General features: G+C 41.3%; 1 protein-coding gene and 1 long non-coding RNA gene across 2 annotated transcripts; one reads left to right on the forward strand and one right to left on the reverse strand.

Annotated features, from left to right (window-relative positions):
- Nucleotides 1–925: 925 nt before the first annotated feature.
- Nucleotides 926–3236, reverse strand: LOC146991318 (uncharacterized). The gene is made up of 3 exons (XR_015038115.1): nt 3124–3236; nt 1744–1844; nt 926–939 (listed from the first exon to the last, which is right to left on the reverse strand). It is a non-coding gene; the product is annotated as an uncharacterized LOC146991318 (long non-coding RNA).
- On the forward strand, nt 2221–17438 carry shoc2 (SHOC2 leucine rich repeat scaffold protein). The gene is made up of 9 exons (XM_085805666.1): nt 2221–2273; nt 5951–7020; nt 7313–7450; nt 7560–7690; nt 8056–8244; nt 9747–9869; nt 10404–10541; nt 11361–11478; nt 13627–17438. Exons 2-9 carry the CDS (start codon nt 6318–6320, stop codon nt 13833–13835), a joined length of 1749 nt encoding a protein of 582 aa, XP_085661792.1. The 5' UTR covers nt 2221–2273; nt 5951–6317; the 3' UTR covers nt 13836–17438.
- The last annotated feature ends 5835 nt before the right edge of the window (nt 17439–23273 follow it).

Raw genomic sequence — 23273 nt, forward strand, 5'->3', positions numbered from 1 at the left:
TCAGCTCTGTGTAGCCAAATATGAATTAAGCCATGTTGCATGTCTTCATCCATAAAATAATTGATCCATTTGTGCTCGAAAACACTGTTTGTATCATCCATCTGAAGGAATGATGTGCCACTCAGGCTGCTGCTGTTGTTCCAAGTCCTCCCATTGGGCGTCTACTGGGACTGCTCTTTCATGGCCAGTTCCTGCTGTTTGACGGCCTCTTGTGCCGCCATCTGCATCTTCTCCAGTTTCTCTAGGGTGACTGATTTGAGTGGGAGCAGCTTTGGCTTACACAGAACCATCGTAGGGACATCTTCCATGGAAAGCTGCCCTGTGGGAGAAAAACAGCATGCATTCTCACTTTTTTTTCCAACTAATCTTGGTTTGAGAAAAAAAGCTTTGTTTATTTTATATAAAAACTTCCCACACATTTACTTTTAACAAATACTTAACAGTGAGAGCGTCACTGCCAAAAGAAGGCTCTTGGTTGTAGTCCATTGCACAGCAATATTTTTAGTTTCTATTGCACTGGTGACCAGTTGTTACCAGTGTCACTGCATAAAACATCTGCATATCTCAAACATCTGGTGCAATGCCCCCGAACAACCCATACACATTAAACCGCATTACACTTACAACACTGGAAGTCCATTGTTATCCAGCTATGGTGCTAGCCCAAATAATGCAAGTGTTTAGATTGCAACAATGTCAGTGATGTTGCCCTGCAAGAGACTGTAAAGAAGGAGCACACAGCACAGAGCACCCACTGACTAATTTTGCAGGCTTTTGCAGATTTCTGAACAGTTCACATGTTGTATTGGGCTCCACAAATAGTCTTTTGTTTGCAGCTACTGCTATCCAAATAGCTAATTGCTGCGGTACAAACCTTGTTTGGGCAAAACTTCTCTCAGTATGGACTTGACTTCTGGCATGATGTCTTCAGTGTGCACGCTTGAAGGTAAACACATAGGTTTATTAAGTTACATTTCAACAGAAACCAAGTCTGAAAGGCAGTGTGGTGCAGAGGGGAGAAACGCTGACACACGCAGAGAGCTGCTGATATTAACTAATCACTGGATATTTTCTCAGCTGCAAATGAAAGGTGGTCTGACTCATAAATTAGTCACCAAATGGAACAAATTCAGAGAAACTATATTTAAGAAGGGTGCTGGCCACAAGCTTAGAAGGGACGTTAGCAAAACACTGGTAAGTTTTAGTATATTTACTGCAGCGATTTGAGGTTGAGTAATAAAGACGACACGATATTAAACGTAAATGATTTGCAGTCTGGAGACAGTCTTGGTGATATTAACTTCAGTAATTTAGGACAATATAACACAAATAACACCAGACCACCACGGACGAAAACAGATTTAGCAACAGCTAGCATCGTTTTCTGTTCTGCTTTTGGGAAATGTAGCTAATGTTATTGCAATATGTTGAATGCTCGTCTTTACGGTCTTTTCCGCAACAATTTCCACACGACGGTTTTAATATAGCGATATAGAGTAGCCTAATGGTCATACTGAATAACCCAAAGAGTGTTGCAATAGCTAACGTTAGTTCAAGCTAGCGCTAGCTACATTTAGCACGTAAAAAAACACACCATCGGCTAGCTACAGGCCTGGATCATCATTCTTCTAACGGAATAACGACCTGCTCTAAAGACTACTCCATTCAGTGCCCTGCCATATGTCGTGTTATTGCGTTAAATCAGGTAAACAGGTCTTATTAAATCCATGCTCGGTAACCCACCTTTAGCACCAGACGAGGATTACAGCGGTTGTCAAGCCAACGCATCCGCGAGAGTCATGTGACCTTCTCTTCATTTCACAGGCGCGTTACTTCACTGACATCTGCAGAACAAGTCAAATCTATGACAGTACTGTGATAAAAGTAAGATTTATTGTTGTTTGTTTAACCGTTGCAATGATACTTTTGATGTATGTGTAGCTAATTATACACGACAAGTACAGCAGGGCACCCAGTTAAGAAATCACATCGACAGTGTCGTGATTTAAAACTTTGCTTTCAAAACGTGCTTTCAAGTCTTTGTGCTGCAGTTACACGCGCGAGAGGTTTTAATTTTAATTAAAGCGTGTTTAGTGTGTTATACATGTTGAAGGTGAAGTTTTTGCAGGAATACTTGATTGTTTCGAAGTCTCGTGATAACAGTGGTGAGGCGTGCGAATGACGCAGTTTGGTGTGAGGGGAGGGAGGGAGCAGAGCAGCAGTGTAGGAAAAGAGGAGGAAGCAGCGAGGATGGCGGAGTCACACCTCTGAAGGTAAAACAGTTATATTATCACAGTAACAGTGGATGTTTTATCCCCCGCGCACAACGATACCGCCTCAGTCCAGAGTCAAGACACCCCACGGCCTCTTGTTATGGCGTGAATAACGCGAAAATGTCATTTTGCGATGGCGAGTAAGAACGCACTCTTTTGTTCAGCTCCGGAATGGCCGCTGTTTTTCACACTGTTTTCTTTTTTTCCTTGCCTCATATTGTGTACGGGCACAGCGCTGAGGTACCGTGATGCAGTCAGCTGGCATCTTGCTGGCATCAGTGGCCGCTCCGGGATACGAAGTCCCTCTGGCGGGCTGTGCTCCTTTCGGGTGTCTGCTGCCCGATGGCGCTCAGCTGGCCGCTGCAGACGTTTCCTCTCTCGGTCGGACTCAGGCGGACGGGTCGGTCCGCGTCCGACAGCCCCGCTCTGCTCGGGCCTACACACCGCTAGCTGTGCTTCATACAGGGCTAACCGATGGGTGTGAGTTGACGGTTCAGGGGGGTCTCCGGGGGGTCTCCACAGCATTTGCGCCGTCTGATACGTACAGTAACAGTGGTCTGTTTTATTGTTACATGTTGACGGGGATGCCTCTCCTCTCCTGTCGCCTGATCCGCCGCTGAAACACAGTTAGCTGCCGGGCTAACTGGTCCGCTAGCTGACGTTAGCACGTTAGCATCTGCCAACGTTTGCTCTGCTGTTACTGACGTTTAGCTTAGCAGCTTTTATTTCCTGCCTTGTTGTCAGTCGTTTTTCTCAGGCTTTAGCCAGCGAGTTTTTCTCGTTTTGAGTGTTGCTCAATGTGGACTTGCAGTGTAGTTTTTCTTCATCCCGGGCAGGGTTCAAGGCTGACCTGGCTAACGTTGTCCGTGTTACAGGTTACGTGAGTTGGCTAACGACCGTCAGTCGGCTCGGTGGTGATGGGTTAACAACAGTCAGCACTGTCCGCGTCCAGGTAGACCAACAGTGTCCGTACAGGTACAATCAGCCCTCGTGTGTGTTTGTGTTTTACCCAGGTGTCCACGTTATGTATATTAATTAATCACGGAAGGCGACTTGACTTTCCGACCTGTTACCGTTTGGTCGGTAATCTGTTTCCACGGATTTGCCATTGGCTCACGTAGCCACCGAGCTAGCCGTGTCCTGTGCAGAGTTGTGTGGCAGCACTAGCTCCGATAGCTGCCACCTCACCCCTGTTTTCTGCTGTTTACCCCCACATATTAACCATGTACGAGTTAAACTGACAGGCCCGGTCCATTCTTGGTTTGTTGATTCTTGTGCTTCAGCAGCGGTAACGTTATTGTCAAGCAGCGACACTGGAGCTGGGGCTTAGACACAGGCTGAATCCAGATCTGTAGGGCATTTTGTCATATCTCACCACTTCCTTACATTTGCTTTACACACGTGCTTTATTGTGTTCTCTAATTTGCTCACATTGATGCATTTCTAATTTGACACAAAATGCACCGTAATGGATAAACAAAAGCTGGAAAACATTAGACAGTTCTGCTTAGGCCTAAATGTACTATCATCAGATGAGTTGAATATCCTTAATGGGAATATCATTAGTCTCTATATGGGTTGCATGTGCCATGAAGTCCAAGTGTTGGCACTTTATGGTGGTGTTGTAAGTGTTGATGGATACACATCTTCAAAGCTGTATAGGCGTTCATATAACTTTATGTTTACATCTACTAAGTTAATAGCTTTAAATGAGTGGAACTCACCTATGTGCCACAACTATACGACTTACCTGTAAATGTAACATTATCCCATAACCCTGGCTGATACATTATAAAACATTCCCTCTCACCTATACGGAACACCGTGAGGGCCAACGCAAGGACTGTAAGAACGGACATTGAGAAGCCATCATTGGCACAGTTTTCAGATCAAAAGACATTTTATTGCATGGTCACAAAGTGACCCCACTGTTTTGTGCTCAGCTAATGGATTATTTTCATCTCTGCATATCCCTTTTCTTTTGCTCAGACTGTTGAAGAAAACCAGTCATTGCATTTATGAATAGCAAGTGGGCAGTTTCTCAAGCTTCTCAGGAATGGAAAAGTTAGTGAATCTCACAAATCCCTGGTTCTGTGGTTTTTTTTCTAACGTAGTTATTACCCATGCTTTTTTTCTTCTTCCATTCGTTTTTGTGAAGTCAGGGTTTCCTCAATCACCTGAAAATTAAACTGCTGTACTTCTTCTTTTTTTTTTTTTTTTCAGATACCACAGTTTGAAAAATGGAGTTAAGTCCACTAGGTTTGCATGACATTAGAAATAGTAAAAAATAACCAGGAAATTAACTTTTACATCTTAAACTTCTTCAGGACTCATGTGGTCTTTCATTAGGTTAAAGAAGAAAACATTACTCTTCAAATACAGAGATAAATCATTATAGGTAATGTATACATTCAGTTTGTTAAACAGAATGACATACCAGGGCAGAGACATAGACAGTACAACCATAAAAGGAAGTTGTTTGTACAGTTTGCTTTAGATGGCCCCAGCAATTGGGCCGGTCTGGCTATTCTCATTTTATGTTAATAATTATTTTATGCACAGGTATGCCTATTACAGCCAGTGTTAGATGTTCCATCTCCTTATTTATGACAGGAAAGAGCAGCGGATAGCTTATTTTACTTACAGAACACAGTGTCAGGCATTCTATCATGTAAGATGTGCTACTATTGACCCAACATTTCTTTTACCAAAAAGGTCATATGACCTGTTGTTGTGGGGACTTCATGCTTTGAAGGCCACTTCTAAAGATTACTCTCAGCAGTCCTAACCTTTTCACTTAGCTCTGATCCTGAGCCAGAACTGCCTCTCTTTTTGCAACAGCTTAGCTTGTACTAGTGCTGGAGAGCTTTAAACAGTCACTAAGGTACAACAGCAAAAGAGACTAAACAAAGAGGCTGCCAGAGACATTCTGGCTCAGTCTGTCATATAAAGATCCAACAGGTTGTGTTTTTCATCTGGCTGCCTTTTGAGACGTAAATATTCAATGTGATTGCAGCATTACAGACTTTATTGGAGAAGGCTAAATAGCTGAATACACGTTTAGGTGGGGCTGTAGGCTTAAAGTAATGTCAACACCCGCTGGGCTGTGTTTGTTTAGTAGGAGTAAGTTGGTGTGAGGTTATGCTTAGTGCGTTCAACAGATTTGCGTGGACTGGCACATTCAGTACCGCTTATCTCATGGTACTGACAACCCACCAAACCTGTGTTTTTTCATTCGCAATGTATAAGGAAGAATATGGTTATGGTCATACAATATTTAAACAAACATTATATTACATAAGCTATTGTTATTATAGTGTCCTGTGGTACTATGCATAATATTTGTTGTCCAAGGAGTGTTATTTTGGATTTGGTGTTGCTGAAGACTTAGAATAACTATTTTCCAGCATAAAACAAAGTTTTTCAACCAACTAATTCTTCAGAGGCGTGGTTCTCCTGCAAAAATATCACTCTAAACAAAGAAACTGCCAACCGTGTCATTCTGCATACATCTTTATGCGGCATATCAGCTGTCTTAAGTCTTTGAAGGATTGAAATTGAATTTGGCTTTAAGATCAGAAACTTATGACTGGACAACTCAACTGTTGAACTTGTGTGTGTGTGCTTGTGAAAATGAAATTCTAATGTGTATGATTTTTGTTTTCTCCCCCCAAAAGTAAATCTTCGAGGGATTAAAAAGAACCCTGACGACCTTTGCAGCCTGAAAGAACTTCTATCCAAAGGTCCTGGGATTGTATGCAGTTCAGACACTTAAGCATGTGGCCCATGGATGCCACAATCCAGCTACTTCAAAGGATTTTTTCTCCCATGGCATTTTAACAAAGGAACAAAGTATCAAAAGTATCTAAAAAACCTCTGGATCACAAGGCCTTTATTTCAAGATAATAATAAATGTGTGGGCCTGGACAGGGATGTTTTCTTTAAAAGCCTCCTTGGCTGTCTGTGTCCCCTTTTTTCCCCAATAAGTAACCTGACAAGAGAGACTCCCATGAGCAACTCTGCAGGAGGCCCGATACCGTCGACATGAGTAGTACTTTAGGCAAAGAAAAAGATTCAAAAGAAAAGGACCCCAAAGGTGGTCCGGCGGGGAAAGAAAGGGAAAAGGAGGCCAAGGCTCTGACTGGCTTGGTCAAGGATGGTGGCAAAGAAACGAAGACCAAAGGGAAAGATGCCAAAGAAGGAAAGAAGGACACCAGCAGCTCAACACCAGGTGTTGCCTTCTCTGTTGACAATACGATAAAGCGGCCAAATCCGGCGCCAGGTACACGCAAGAAGTCCAGTAATGCTGAGGTGATCAAAGAACTTAACAAGTGCCGGGAGGAGAACTCGATGAGACTGGACCTATCTAAACGGTCCATTCATATGCTGCCCACCTCCATTAAGGAGTTGACACAGCTGGCCGAACTCTACTTGTACAGCAACAAGCTGCAGAGCCTGCCGGCTGAGGTGGGTTGCCTATCAGGCCTGGTCACGTTGGCCCTGAGCGAGAACTCCCTGACCAGTTTGCCTGACTCCCTGGACTCCCTTAAGAAGCTTCGAATGCTTGACCTGCGGCACAACAAGCTGAGAGAGATACCACCTGTCGTCTACCGGCTGACATCTCTGACCACGCTGTACCTGCGTTTCAACCGAATCACGACGGTAGAGAAGGACATCCGAAACCTATCCAAGCTCACGATGCTCAGCATCCGAGAGAACAAGATTAAGCAGCTGCCCGCGGAGATAGGTGAGTATTGTAGATGTGTAAAGAAAGGTTGGCCATTGGGTTCACAGTATTTCATGGCTGTTAATTTTCATCCAGAGATTAAATCATCTTCTGTCCATAATAATAGTAATTGTGCCTTTTAAAATTTGATACATTGTGCCAACCTCTGCATAGATACCACTGAAACAAACTGAATGTTGGCTACATGCAAATCAATATTATGATTCTGTAAGAGGGGACTTGCTAAAATTAGTTGGTGGCTGTATTACTGAGCTCATTTTGAGTGAACTGAATTTCGTATTCATCTTTGTAGGGGAGCTATGCAACCTTATTACTCTGGATGTTGCCCATAACCAGTTGGAACACCTACCGAAGGAGATTGGGAATTGCACACAGATAACCAACCTCGATTTGCAGCACAATGAGCTCTTGGACCTCCCAGAGACTATAGGTAAAATCTGAATATTTTAGGACTTGTTTGTGAGTTTTTGTTTTTGTTTTATTTCAGCAGTCTGACTGCAGCTAATTAAAAAAAACAACTATTTTTGGTGTTGTTTCAGGGAATCTGGCCAGCATAAATCGCTTGGGTCTGAGATATAATAGATTATCAGCTATCCCCAGATCATTAGCCAGGTGTCGAGAACTGGAGGAGCTAAACCTTGAAAACAACAACATTTCAGTGTTGCCAGAGGTAAGTGGAAAAAGGAATTTATATTTCTCAAATATAAACCCAGACGTATACTAAATAATAGAAATGATAATTACTTGAAGACTTACTTTATATTAGAACAATATCAGCGTTGACAATTGACAAACATCAATTTTGGAACCTCAAACTTTATTTACCTGTGTCCTAAAATATATTAAAAAATGTATACATTTAACTTGTGGCCATTGGTAAACCTCAGCCACAGTTTTTATACCATTATCACAGTCCTTAATCACAGGTATTTTTGCACTGAAGATGAAGTGATGTACAAATCCCCACCTGTATTGGTAGAGTTAGACTCTTGATCATATTGTCTCTGTTGTGTCTCTTTCTCTGTCCTTGCCCAGGGTTTGCTTTCAAGTTTGGTCAACCTGACAAGTCTAACACTGGCAAGGAACTGCTTCCAGTCGTACCCTGTGGGTGGACCATCCCAGTTCTCCACCATCTACTCCCTCAACATGGAGCACAACCGTATCAACAAGATCCCCTTTGGTATCTTCTCCAGGGCTAAAGTGTTAAGCAAGCTTAACATGAAGGTATGAACAAGTGCATGTTTGTCTTTGACACATCTGTCAGTCAGCTCAGCTGTTGTTAAAATGTCTAGAAAATCAAGAAAGGGTCACAAATACTGTCTGCTGTGTACTTTTGTTTGTGCCAGAATCAGGTGTTGTCACTGCATCACATACATGATAAATGGACCCACAGTGACATTTTCACCTGTCATATCAGAGGAAGCACATTTATTAAAAACAGCAATATCAAAGAATCTGTACTATTCAAATATTTCTTTAATTAATTAATTAATTTAATTGTTTAATTAATTCTTTATTTGTACCTGCACTTTTCCAACTGTGACAGGTCACAATAAAGTCAGTGAACAAGACCTATGGGTTAAACAGACTAAACCTGCACTAATACTTTGTCAAAAACGTATTGATGAGGAAAACATAAATCTTAAAGAGATTGTGTGTTCAGAGAAATGTAGAGGCGAGGAAGTAATTGCCCTCAGCATTTTCAACTGTTTGATATAACTGAGTGAGTTAGCATAATACAGGTGGATATACTTATACACTTCAATAGGAAATGGTCCAGTGATGCATCTTATATCATGTGGGGAAAAAAAGTTAAGCTGTAAACATTTTTGAAGCAGTTGACCTTGAGCTTTAGACAAAAACCTTTGTCATGGTCACCAGCAAAGACGATGCTTAAATGTAGCACATGGGCAGCTGCTTCCACAATGTTCAATGAATTCAACTCTAGTGAGAAAATAATAATTTGACTAATTTTCGTCCCAAGCATTGCTCAGAGACCGTCAAACTCCCACTCAAAGTTGTATTGGCCTCTAACCAGGCATGTCCTAGTCTGGCCTGACGGAAATGTGTTGCTGCGATTAGCCTCTGATTGGTCGGAACGAGCCACCCGGCGGAAGTCCCGCCTCCGTGCTGCAGCTTTCACAGTCCGCCCGGTAAAGGGAAACATCAACAAACAACAACAGGAACCGAACCGTGGATCTATTATACATCCGTGTCTTGAACTGAACAGAAGAAGAAATATCCGTCAGCAGTTGCCAACCGCCGTTAAACCGAACAAAAGAAGAAATATCCATCAACGGTTGCCGACTGTCGTTACACCGCGGTCCCAAATCCAGTTTCCAACCGGCACTGTTTTGCGAGCGCACCGTTGCTACGGCGATTGTGACCGGTTGAAAGAATTCCAAACGGCCGGAGCGTTTTTTTCTCTGATCGCAGAATCCTAGGCGGAGCAGCCAGACCCTTCTTCTCTGGAGGAGGGTCTGGCGAGCGAGACGGACATGTCCTAACAGGCATGAAAAAGTCCTTCATTTGTTACTTTGATGTATGTCTACACTGGATGTAGTTTGGATTTCACATGTCCATTGGAAACATTTCATCCTGGCGCCAGGTAACATAGCTGGCATAGTCCATCAGTCTGCTCAGTGTCTGGAACAGCACTGTCCTTGTGTTAACCCCGTGAATTTTCACTTATGTTGCTAATAATGGTTTTCCATTGTCTCCCTCAGGACAACCAGTTAACGTCCCTGCCGTTGGACTTTGGCACGTGGACTAGTATGGTTGAGCTTAACCTGGCCACTAATCAGCTGACAAAGATCCCAGAGGATGTCTGTGGTCTAGTTTCTCTGGAGGTGAGTCTTGCACACATGTAGTACATACTAGGATTACAATTGCATAAGAAAAAATTTTCATTTTGTGTCATCAGCAAGTAAGAACAGGAGCGACAGAGACATTATGCGTTCTCCTTAAAGCCCTCATTTCCTTGAGGCCAGTGACTTATGTAATAAAACATGCATAGCTGGAGGGTCTTACTTTACAACTCACACCGACACATGGTTGTTAGTTTTTTTTTTTAAACATTATTACTACACAGACCTCTTTTTTCAAAACTACAGTGACCTAAGTGTTGGTTGAAGACAGGGTATTGCAAATATGGATGAAAAGTACAACATTTTCTCTCAAGACGTTTCAATCAGTGTTGTTTCCAATGTCTATGTTGATCCATCTATATATATATATTTTTTTTTTTTTTTTTGACATCCTTTGAAAACAATGTGATCATACTGTGATGGGAGTGGTTGTTGAATTGCTTTTGAAAAAAGATAAAGACAGTTGTATGTTGTATGCCATGACGCCAGAGTTTGACAATTTCATTGTTTTCGCAGGTGTTAATATTGTCCAATAACCTTCTCAAGAAGTTACCACATGGTATTGGGAACTTGAGAAAGCTACGAGAGCTCGACTTGGAGGAAAACAAGTTGGAATCTCTACCTAATGAAATTGCTTATCTCAAAGATTTACAGGTAACTTTCCCAGACACGCAGTTCTCATGATACTTGTGGCTCTTTGTTTCACAGAGTTTTGTTGTAGGGAATCTGGTTTGTTTGTGTTGCCATTGAGACTGGAACACATTCACAGTTTTTATCAATTTTTATCCACATTTATTTCGCACCACTCAGGTCTTGTTGCTTCTTGTTACTTTTTACGGTATCTGACAAGGCTCATTACAGTTCATAGCTCAGGGCTGACATGGCTGTAAGTGGATTTGAAAAAATTCCAGCGGTAGTCTCACAAATGACAACGCAGAGACACGCATCTGTAGTAATGCAGGAAATAAATGCTTTATTATAAATGCATTTGATATATTTGTGATTATCTGGTTGATCAAATAACAAAGAATTACATTGGAGAACTGATTAGAACCTTAGCAAGCAGAATAGAAATTGGTATCAGCAAAATGTGGACGATACACAATCCCTGCAGCTGACAGAGTAGTTTTGTTGTTTTATTATTATTATCCTAAGAAATCGAGATCCTCATCTCTCTGTCATATACAAATAATTTCATCTTAAACACACATTTGTGAACATGCCGTCTACCCTGTAGCTAATCATCCAAAGTACAATGATTCTGCGTATCACGCAATGATAAATAGTTTGACTGACAGCCATTTTCACTCTGTGTGGTAATGGGGAGTGGTGAATGCAGGTCACACCCTGTCTCGAGTTTTTTTTTTTTTTCATACTTTTATGCAATCATCAGACTTTCACTACTATGTAAGTGAATTGTTATCACTGAGCAACAACCCCTGCTAAAACATCCTGTTCTCTCACTCTCACTAGAAATTGGTGTTGACAAATAATCAGCTGACTACATTACCCAGAGGCATCGGCCATCTCACCAACCTGACTCATCTGGGTTTGGGTGAGAACCTGCTGCAACACCTTCCTGAGGAGATTGGTAAATACCTGTTTCATCAGCTACTATACTTACAGACTCATCAGTGACACGCTCGTGGCTTGACCCACTTTCACCACAGTGTCCATTAGTGATGGTGGGGAACCACAGCCGTGAGTTAACTTGACTCTGTGTCTGGGAATGGAAAGTCAAGGCTACTAGGCTCATTGTCTAAAAGCTTCATCTTAACTTTGAGACATAACTGATTCTTAAACTTAGGACACAAACATTTTTTCTACAGTCCACTTTAATTTGCTTTAATGTTCTCATATATTAAAGACGTGCTGTGTTTGATAAATGAAACATAGCAACTTGTCATAATTCTTCTTTTGACTTGTTGCTCTCACTGCCTTGTAGTTTCCCCACATGGTATCAGACCTGCACACATTGCATGTTTATTTGAACGTTTATAGACATGCAATTAGTTTTTGAGCAAACTGCACAAATAAGATCATTTATTTTTACTGCCTTCAGCCTTTATTTTGTTCTTCCTTTTCAAAAAAAAAAAAAAAAAAAATCCAACACTGCAACGAAACAAGTAAGCTGTAACTTTTTTGACTTTAAGTAGAACATTGTTTCCTGATGAAAGCTAAACTTAACCATCAGGGTTTAAGAGCTTAACGGCCAACAGTGCGTCCCACCTCTGACCCTTCATCTGTGTGATTGGCTAGTTACTGCTGAGGTTAAGTCACAGATTAAAATGTTTGCAGGAAGGAGCTAAAGATGGTGGTATTTTTAGAGTGTTCAGACTGGGCCCAGAAGTGAATGATACCTGTTGTATAGTGGTTTTGTTCCGACTGTCAGTCTTGAAATGTGCCTTATTTTCATTACTTTGCAGCCTCATGTCTGTGATTGGTTGGATGAAATAATTGTTACAATGTCGAGTCGTCTTTTAAAACAAACTAGTGAGGAACTGCAGCTTTTTATTTTTATATAGAATAATAAACTGAATAGCTCTGAGTTTTTAACTGATGACCTGAGATTCATGTTGGATCTTCAGAAATGTGCCGTCCATTTATTCTGCGCATCATTTTTTCCCCCGTGGACAAAATGATATATTATGAAAAACTGTAGAATAATCAATAGTGAAAATAATCATTATGTGTAGAGGATAACTAGATCTGCTCTGCGTAATTCTGTTGTGATGACCACTTTCCCTTTCAAGTCAATAGAAATTTCTATTTCATTAGTATTTGTGTTATAACATCCACAATGTTTATGTTTAAAATGACTTAGTGGTGTAACAGGTGGTGGAAGGCACTGTCTGTTTTATTTTAGGGATGGGCATTTCGAATAATTTTCTAACCGAGTATCCTAACCTTGTCATACCCGGGTAACCGAATACTGTAATAAAAAATAAAATGACGCCATGTCTGACGGACAGAGCGCAGCCGGGGCATAAAATGCGCTCTGACCGTCAGACAGAGCGCATTACTGACACACAGCGTCGTCAGACAAAATATCAGGTGGATAATAAGAGTAGAGATGGAGGTTAAGATGCACATATGGGGCAGATGTGCATCTTTATGCCGGGGAATAAATGCGCTGCAGATGTATCATTTATGCCGCGGCTGCCTCGGAGGAGAAAACTTTTTTTTTAAATCATTAGCGGTGCTTATTTATTAGTCCACACTACATGTTGGTGCCTTCGGTCCTCTCTGCCTCGCATCGTTTCAGGAATTAACTGGGAAGGTTTCAGAATGTTTGTAAACTGAAAGCATATTTTCTAACAGACTTGATGACACCTGTCGTCTCCCTCCCGACGGTTTACGCCGAGGGAACCACCACAGATTATTGTAAAAGGTTTGAAAGTCCGAGGCTCGATCCAAAACGCTTTTACACGGCAGAAAATCACATTGCTTGATCCGAAACTGTTTAACACTACAAAAAGCCGAACCATGGCATGATAACGTAATTTGATCCGACACTAGACTGCGCTCTAAGGTGCCGTCTTTTTAATCCTAGGTTAACCGGATAATAAATTCATAACCGGATAGCAGATTGCCTACTCGGGTACCCGGGTACTCGGGTAACCGTGCACATCCCTATTTGTATTCAATGGAGTTGTACATTTCTTCAGACTGTTTCCCAGGCAGACGGCATCAGGTAGCGTTTCCGTCTTCACTAACACCACATGACGTCTGTCCTCAGGTACACTGGAGAACCTGGAGGAGCTGTACCTCAACGACAACCCCAACCTGCACAGCCTCCCGTTCGAGCTGGCCCTCTGCAGCAAGCTGTCCATCATGAGCATCGAGAACTGTCCCCTCAGCCACCTGCCACCACAGATTGTCGCGGGCGGCCCCTCCTTCATCATCCAGTTCCTCAAGATGCAGGGTCCGTACCGTGCCATGGTCTGAGCCAAGAGCAGCTCCATCCCAGTCCTACTTGACTCCAAACTCTCCACTTGCTCCGCACTCTCTCGCCCGCCGGCCCCCCCATGTACGTGAACCATACACTGTAAAGAAAACAGACTCGTCACAATCAGTGTCGGGGGCACAAGAAAGGAGGAGGAAGAAAAGGAAAGTCTTTTCTTTCACCACCCTCAGGCAGAAACAAGGTGAACTTTGGAGACTTGACTTGTGTGTTGCTCCAGAGTTTGTCACGGCCATTTTAGGACCCCAGCCACCTCGCCCCACTCATCTTTCATTCCGAATCATTCAAGAGGAAAATATTTCCATCTCTTTGCCAAAACTGAAGATATATAAAGTTATATATATTGAGTAACTGTGAGCTAAGTGGCAAGTCTTTTAACCATATAAACCATGCTCCCATTGCCAATGTATTTACAGTAATTACAAGCATCTATTATGTGAGCAAGGATACAATTGTATGCAGAAACAAACAAAAAAGTCTTTTGAACTTCACATTTACTGCTGCTGCCGTCATTTTAAGTGTCATTTTTTCTTTTGATATTCCCTTTTTTTTTATCATCTTCCTCGAGATAACTTATAATAATTGCTTCTTGACCACAGAGAACAAAGGTCTAATGATGGTGTGTTTATAATTTTTTTTTTTGAACTGTGCCTATGTTTAGAATGATCCAGTGGCTCATTTCTAAACACAATTGTCCATGAGAATACAAAGATATAAATTATTTCAGTATTTTTTTTTTTTAATTACTGCTGTTTTTAAGGTTTTTTTTGTTGTTGTTGATTTACGTTTGCTCTTGCATTAATCTGTTAATGCAGGCAATATCAGTTGTAAAATAGGGCGATTGGAGAACTTTTTAACAAATTGCAGCAGTAGTTGTTCAACATTAAGCTAGTAATGTATACATATGAGAAATGCCAATCGTACATGCTTGGCAGAAGAAAAAAAAAGCAAGTCAGACTTGAATGGATGGCGCTGGGACTCCCGTCTAGCTTTTGTGTGATAAGGTTTTGAAAAAAAGTCAAACATGGTGATGGGATAAATGATAGGAGATGTTTTTATATATGTAAACAAATCCTGGTTGTTGCCTTGAGTGCAATTTTTAGTTACGTTTACTTGTTTGATATTATCTTCAGTGTTGGGCTGCATAGCTGTCATCCAATTGATCATTGACCAACATATCAAGCGTTTTTCAGAAAACGTTACCTGGGTCTACAAAGCAGGTGGTGAGTGTATCAGAGCTTGAAAGAAGGTTTCATAATAAAACATTGACAGGTAAATTCCTCTTGACACTTCTTTTTTTGTTTATCTTTTCATTTTCTGCTTTTTTAGTTTTGTTTTTAACAGGGCCTCCCATGAATTTTAATCACATGATGGATTTTTTTTTTTTTAATCTCCTTTTGTCCCACACTGTCCTAGCAATGCTGCTGCTCTTATGCACTTTTTTAAAAGACATTGGCACCCTCTATATTAAGGCAAAAACACAATAGCCTCTCATCGGTTATTTTGAATGGAGGCATTTTTGTTTCAGAAATAAGTATTTTATCTGTTTTAACGGTTAAATCAATTGAATATAAATGTTGAGTCTCACGGGCTCTGAATAGACGAGTAATTTTCTTTGGGGAAGTTTTATCCTGTAAAACTGTAAAAGGGTTTGTGTGGCTATGATATGGTTTAAAATTCCCATATCCTGCTTTCTCCATCGCAAGTAAAACGGCTTGTTGCAGTTCACATCAGCATTGTTTATTTTCAATCTATTTACATGGAGTGTTTTTTTTCCTGAATGATGAAATGTGTATTCATTTAATATTATTTCAAGTGACTGTACATTAAGTCCCAACAAAAGGTAATCGAACCAAACTTTTTTTTTTCTTTTTTTCTTCTTTTTTTAAAAAATGTGTTGCATCCCAATTCTATATTCAATCATGATTCTGTTTTGTATTGAAAGGTGTGGGTCTACTCTTTCTTTGCAGCAGCTTGGTGTGTTTTGTGTGGGCTGTGATCCAGTCTCCTCCACAGGAGGCCTGAGTGATGAGAGCGCCACGGCTCACCTCTGCGCGGGGTTGGGTTTTGGGGGGAAAAACAATGTACCGCTGCTTCTAATTTACCAGCAGAACCTGTTGCTGCTTCTTGTGGACTGAAACATTATGCTGTACAAGACGGGAGGGGAGGAGCTGGGGGGGGGCAGGAGGTGGGAAACCATCCACTCCCGACACTGACACAGGCTTCACACGAAAATACAAACCAACCAACAAACAGAAACCTGACAAGGGACAAATCCACTGACCTTTTCGATTTGGCCCGGTGGTTTTCTCACAGATCAAATCGTTTGGACACAACGATGAGACGACACAACAAGGTGCATATTTGAGCTTAACGCAGTTACAGTACAAGACTGTCGGAAAAAGACAAAAAAAATTGTAAAAAGGGCTTTCTGTGTTCATGCTCAACAACACACCGGAGGCATTGCATTCCTGGGTTTTATATAAAAAGCTTTGGAAGTTTCTTTTCTTGTGTATTTTATTTACTTTAAGCTGTAAACAATTGTGTGAAAAATGCCTTCAATGAGTACTCAAGGGTGAGATGTGCATTAGGTATGCAGCAAGACTGCTGTGACCCATTTTTACATTCAGTCTCTCTGTTTTTACTTTGTTCATGTGCCATTCTGCAAGGTTGAGAATGCCAGTGTATGAAGACGCAGAAGAGGAGGAGGATGATGATGATGATGGTGGTGGCGGCGGTGGTGGCGGTGGTGGTGGGGAGTCTGGGGACAGAAACTGAACTGGGCTGATTGACCGGAGAGCATTTAGATCCTGGAATGTAGTTTTCCCGCTGCGGAGGAGTCGGAGATCTCGACTGTGTGACCTGTTGGATCAAAGTGATGACGATGTGTTGCATAGTGGTGCATCCAAAATAATCCGAGTATAATTGGTGTTTATTTTTCTATTGTCTGTGATTTTAGGCTATGGAGAGCATCGCAGAATCAAAAGTCATTTTGCACCTTTTGCTTTTTTTTTTGTTCTGTTTTGTTTTGTTTTTCCTCCTCTGGATCATTCAGCTTGTCTTTTTCTTGCCTGGTTATTTTGTACAGGAAACAAGCATGTTGAACACATATTTGACATGATTTGGCTCGGTCAGAAAATTGGGCGTTTTTGCATAGAGGACTTCGACTTAGTGGCTCTTTGGTGTATCTGCAAATGCTCCCTTTTTGTATATTGCAAAGGGTATCGAAGCATTGTGTGGCAATGCTTATCCTACTTAATCTACATTGACAAGCAGCCTTAATGGTCTTTTTTTATGTGTTTGTTTGGCTATTCCTTGTGTCTATGGCCACTGACTGTACTTGATGACAAGCAACTGGTCGTTACAATGTAAATTTGGGTCTAGTTTCTTTCTGTCTTATTTTTCCTTTTACTCTGTACAGTAATCTGACGTTACGGTAGACTCAGTATTACAAAATCTGTAATGTGATGAGAGTTTTACAAAAAGACAAAGAGTGCAATGGAAGATAATGCCATTATGCTACCAAGTGGATGTGCATTAGCTTGCGTCTCACTTGTCTTTGGCATTAAAGGGGAATTCCACCAAAACTGACTTGCATTGTTATTCTGCAGTGGCAGATGCTCTTCAACTTCCTCTTTTCATTTTCTTTCTCTGTATTTTCTTCCTCACAGGTCATATCAGATTTCAGTCATGAGATAGTAAAGTCAGTTGACATCAACTTTTAATAGTCTGAGAAAGCTGAAAACTTTAGACATACTTTGTTTTTCTCTAATCACATCTATACAAAAAGTGCAGAGGTGAAAATTAAGGGAAGATACTTTGTCCTGAAAATAGACACAAGTCCATTAGTTTTATCCCATTTTCCTCATCTTCAGTGCACATAACCTCATCAATATCCACTTCTGACCAATACAGTTTTGGTGGAATGGCTCTTTAATTTGTGAAGCTGCCTGCTCTGTCCCATTGGCCTACATACCTGAAGTCCTGAATCCCACCAACAAAAAAACTCCCACGTACACACCCCTCTGTACTATCTATATACATTTACTTGCCTGCCTTATGCGCACCAAGCAGAACCTTCATGGCCGTTTGTTTTAACCAAGATAGATCATCACTTTTCTTTATTTCTTCCATTAATGTCAGTAAAAGGACCTGGGTCCACGGATTGTTAAAGCAAAGCTTTCTGGGTGGGTTGTCTCCTGACTGGATGAGCAGATGCAGACATGACTACCTCCATGTGAGTCTCCATCACTAACCACAGTGACCACGACCCGGTCTGAGGTCTTTCTACCTGTGTAACCGCACCAAGCCGCAGGTTTACAGCAGGAACTTGGATTCGGACCAGCAATTCAACAACAATTAGTTTTAATAAGCACCCTTCCCTTCCGTTATTTTTATTTGGTTCTTTGCCTTTGTATTATTTGGCAGACGAGAAAAGGACGGAAAAAACAACAACAACAAAACACTGATTTGTGTGCTTGGTTGTAAATGACAAACTTTATTAATGCCGCCCCATTGTAAGACAGTTATCCTGAAACCAACTAGTTGCAGAGTGCTACTTTACAAATGAGTGAAAATGACCATGTTTAGTGATGTTCTGTATGTACATACATCTTTTTAACTGTAATAAACTGATAAATATTTACACATTTATGAGGTGTTGTGTGTCTTTGTGAAACAGCTCCAACTTGTTTGTGCTGCCTCGGAATTAATTTCAAACAAGGATTTTGTAAATGTTGTGCTTTTTTAATTCAAAACTAATGTTGCAATTTATAATTTAATGGAGATTAAAATAATATTTAAATTGGCATTGATTCAAAAAACCTTTAATTACTGGTAATGTTGATTTTTCATTTTGATGAGTAGCCTAGACTGTATGAATCCAGTCAGGCCTATGAATCAAAACGTTTTGTCAGAATTTGCACTTCTGTTGTTCAGAGTCAGTAAACACGCCACTGCTCCAGTCCTGCCTGTTGATATTCCAAATTCTGCTTCTCTCACATGTAATTTACATGTTCAGAAAACACGAGTCTGTTTCTAATCTGTTGTTTAAAATGTGTTAACTTTTAACATTTAACCTTTATAAAGCTAGTTGCTGGTTAGCCTACAAACTCTTATTCCCTTTTTTCAACTACTTCCTACCATGTTAACTGGTTCTATTCTTACAAATGAATGAATGACTCATAATAAAGGAAAGATGTATAGCACACACTTTTTTTTTTTTTTTTTACTTTTTTCCTTTCTTGTAGGATGTCATGTGAGTGTTTTATGTGGGATGAAAAACAAAAAATAAACCAGGCCAGAAGGCTTTTGAAACTTAAAAATGTGTTAACATAAAAAAAATAACACCAGTCACAGACTGATCACACAGGCCATCAATCCTGCCCTGTTTATTGTTTCTTTCCCCCTATGATTAGTCCCATCAATACAGAATATGTAGCCTAATGACAGATTGTTAAAAAAAAAAAAAAAAAAAGCATGACATTAAAATGAGTGAATGCTCAGTCAGCAGTGAGCAGCTGTCTGCTCCAGTGCAGCACCGCCCCCTGCTGGTCAACCAAAGTCTTCATAACGTTGAAGGCTTGAAACTGCATGTGTCTGTACTGCAGAGCGCCTTGTAACGCTGCTCTCTCTCAGTCAGTCATGTCCCAGGTCAGTGAACGCATTCAACATGTTGAAGTGACCCACTGACCTGTGGAGCTGTGGTCGGTCAACGTCCTTCGGCCACCAAACACCTGACCGTCCTGGACCTCTGAGCTGTCACGTCTCTCTGGAAACAACGTTTTGAAAAATGGTCATTATAAAGTATTTCTCCTTGGACTGAAGCGGAGCGGGACTGGGAGGCTCCTGCAGGAGTCGACAGGTGTCACTGTCTCCTCGCGCGTCGTCTGCGCCCTCATGCGCCAACCGCCGCAGACTGACACGGTGTTTTCCCCCAAACACCCCGGACTGACTGGTTGTGTGTGTGTGTGTGTGTGTGTGCGTGTGTGTGTGTGTGTGTGTGTGTGTGTGTGTGTGTGTGTGTGTGTGTGTGTGTGTGTGTCTCACAGGTGGTCTCTTTGAATATTTACGTTCACGTAGCCCTCCTCACAGCTCTCACACACTGAACTCAGCTGGTGACAAACGAACCACAGCACAGGTGGACAACAAATAATCCATCAGCCTTTTCTTTTTTCTTTTCTTTTTTTTATCACGCGAAGTGTAAATAAGACCCCCCCCCCCCACCTAACAAACTTGACTTATTTCATTTGGTGGTGTAAAAACAGAGCCTGGACAGAAGTCAAACATGAGGTAATGCTATATGCAACAATTAATGCCCAGGAAACAAAAGAGGAAAGTAAATTGAGAGAAAAGCTCCATTTAAACCCAAGTCCATTCATTTGTTGGAATTTCTTCATATTTGTTCTCCAAGAAAAGAAACACCTTGTTGTAGCAGGTTTAGTGAAGCTCTGAACAGTCACTGAAAGTGGAATTAATTTTGACAAAGCTTCACTTGAAAACCGCCCCTATTAAGAAATATATTTATTTAAATATTTACTTGAAAGTGTTCGTCAGAGGAGACTGCATTTAACTAGCTACATCTAAGAGTGATTCTTAAAATTGCCTTTAATCTAATCAGTCACATCATCAACTCAAAAAGAACACGTGCACATTTAAAGCAGGAATTGGAAAAATTTGACAGATTTAATCCATAATCGAGGCTGGACAGACAGAATTTTTTTTAACATGACTGTTGGTGAAGCTTATATAGATGAAATACTTTTCCTGAAAAGACAAGTTGTGAAAATGTAGCATATAGAGCCAAAGACTATTTCCTTTGAGTCCATCCCTGACCTATATTTCTTATTATTTTATTTCACAGTTGACTGTAAACACACACAGTAAACACCGTCAAGTCTCCCTCACATTGTGGACATTGATGTTGGAGGCAGCTGCAGCACGAGGTGTGTGAGAGCAGCAGAGCGTCAAGCCAACATGATGACTCCACTGCTGAGTCCAATGCTGAGTGTGACCGAAGCCAGCACACACACACACACACACACACACAATGAGGAGTGTAGTGTAGCCCTACGTCTGTCCTCCCCCTCCAGTTTCTCAAGAATGTCCTGCTCCGAGTCGATGCTCCCTGAGTGAGTTTTAATTTTATCACGGGAGGGAAACACAAACAGCAGATTGAACCGTGTAAGTGAGAGTCAGAGCCTTTGTGGTGAGAAGGGGCTCCAGTTCCAGGAAGTTTGGAAAATTACAAATTCCCTGATGGTTGAAATCTGCTGTTTTGTTTGTGTGGACTTACTGAGAAAAGCCATTAGTGTATAAAAGATGAGGGAAATGGAGCTGTATTATGGATTTCAAAGGGATATTGGCTATGAGACACTGATAAGCTGAAGCACTCAACTTGTATCAAAGTTACATAGTTACATTATCAACACAGAAGTAAACATTCATCAACATCCAGGGCCGTTGTATCAGGGAGAAAGGTGATGATAACTCTAGGGGCCCAGCGCCCAGTGGGGCCCACAAAAAACCCCAGTAGTCTGCATAAGACCCTGACTAGTACTCATAGTAATGCTGCATTAGCATCAAAACAAAGTAGGCTAAATAAAAAATGATATTACATACAGAGTCTAAGAAAAAAAGTGGAAAAGTCAGGGGGCAGGGGCCCACTCTAGTATTCTTTCAGGGGGGCCAGAATTCCTAGCAACGGCCCTGTCAACTTCCATCCATCCATCCATTGTCCACCGCTTCATCCGGGCAGGGATCCCCAGACTTCCCTCACCCTGGACACTTCCTCCAGCTCTTCCGGGGGGACCAAGGTGTTCCCAGGTCAGCCGAGTGATGTAGTCACTCCAGCGTGTCCCAGGTCTTCCTCTGGTCTCCTCCCGGGGGGACATGCCCGGAACACCTCCCTGGGGAGGCGTCAAGGGGGCATCCGATACCTCAGCTGGCTCTACTCCGAGCTCCTCCCGGGTGACAGAGCTCCTCCCCCTCTCTAAGAGTTCATGACCATAGGTGAGGGTGGGGATGTAGATTGACTGGTAAATCCAGAGCTCTGCCTTTCGGCTCAGCTCCCGATACAACGGCCGCTGCACCGATCCGCCTGTCGATCTCACGCTCCATCCTTCCCTCACTCTGAACAACAACATCCTTATAGCTACTGTGTTTCCTCAGCTTTAGGTGCATATTCAGCTTTATTTGACCAGCGTAAACCTCCTGGACATTGGCCAGCTTACTGTTGCTTTATTACATTACAGTAAAATTATAAAGATAATCCTGTTATCAACTAATGAACAGACAGTTAAACTGTTGAACCTCGACTGTCACTTAGCTAATTATGTAAGAAATTAAACAAGATGGAGCTTCTTTTCACAGACATAATGTGGACTACATGTCACATGAGACGTAAATATGATTTGTTAAACAGCACTGAGCAGATTCATATTGACTCCATTGAATTCACTCACATCATGTTATAGCCTACCTGAGTCTGTTTACAGATGTGTAGTTTTGTAGCTATGTGATCCACAGGCCGGTGATGTCATCACAAGGTCCCTCAACAAGAGGTCAGATCTTCAGAGTAAACCTCTCCTGCACATGTGGCCAAGTCACATCTGTAGATCAAACATCAGACACAGTGAGTGAGTCTGAGTCTGCTCCAGTCCAGACCTGTAGGGTCCGGACCACCTCTGTTACACATAACTGTAAAAGGTGGATAAATAAATTAAGTTTGGGCAAAGTAATAAAAAGCCTTTGCTGATATCCACGTGGTGTGGTTCTGGCTGCTGCTTAGCAACGGAGTCCAGCTGCTGCACTGCAAAAAATATCTGTCCCCAAAAGCAGTTTCATCTTCAAATGGTGAGTCTCTCTGAAGGCAAGGAAATATAGACCCTATTTGTCAACTGCTGCTCAGTTTTCGGTCTCTTTTTTTCAGGGATTTTCTCATCCTAATAAAGTAGATATGATACTGTCAGTCCATTCAGTTTTCAGCATCACTTTAAGTGGGAAATTTAAGTTGCCAAGATCACAAAGAGATAAAATTAAAAATGAAGCTCTCCATTTTTAATAGACCAAGCAGATTTAGCTGATTAAAATTCATGTTTTATTTAATTTTACCTACAAACTAACAAACTAACTAGAAATGGAGCATATATATATAGCCTATATATATATAGCTATATATAGGCCTATATATATATATGCTCCATTTCTTTACATTATGTAAAACACTTCAGATTGCCTCATTGTTTGAAAGGTGCTGTGTAAATACACCTTGATCAACTAATTAGCTCTCAGTAATAATATAATTCCCTCTGTCTATAGACACAGTGGCAGTGACACTGACACAACGCAATTCATTTCTTAATTAAATAATGTTATTATCATTATTATAATACAGTCCATGTTGACATGAGACATATTAAATC

The sequence above is a fragment of the Trachurus japonicus genome, chromosome 1, assembly GCF_045865225.1.
Source record: "Trachurus japonicus isolate A0001 chromosome 1, Traja_1.0".
In the NCBI taxonomy this organism is placed as follows: domain Eukaryota; kingdom Metazoa; phylum Chordata; class Actinopteri; order Carangiformes; family Carangidae; genus Trachurus; species Trachurus japonicus.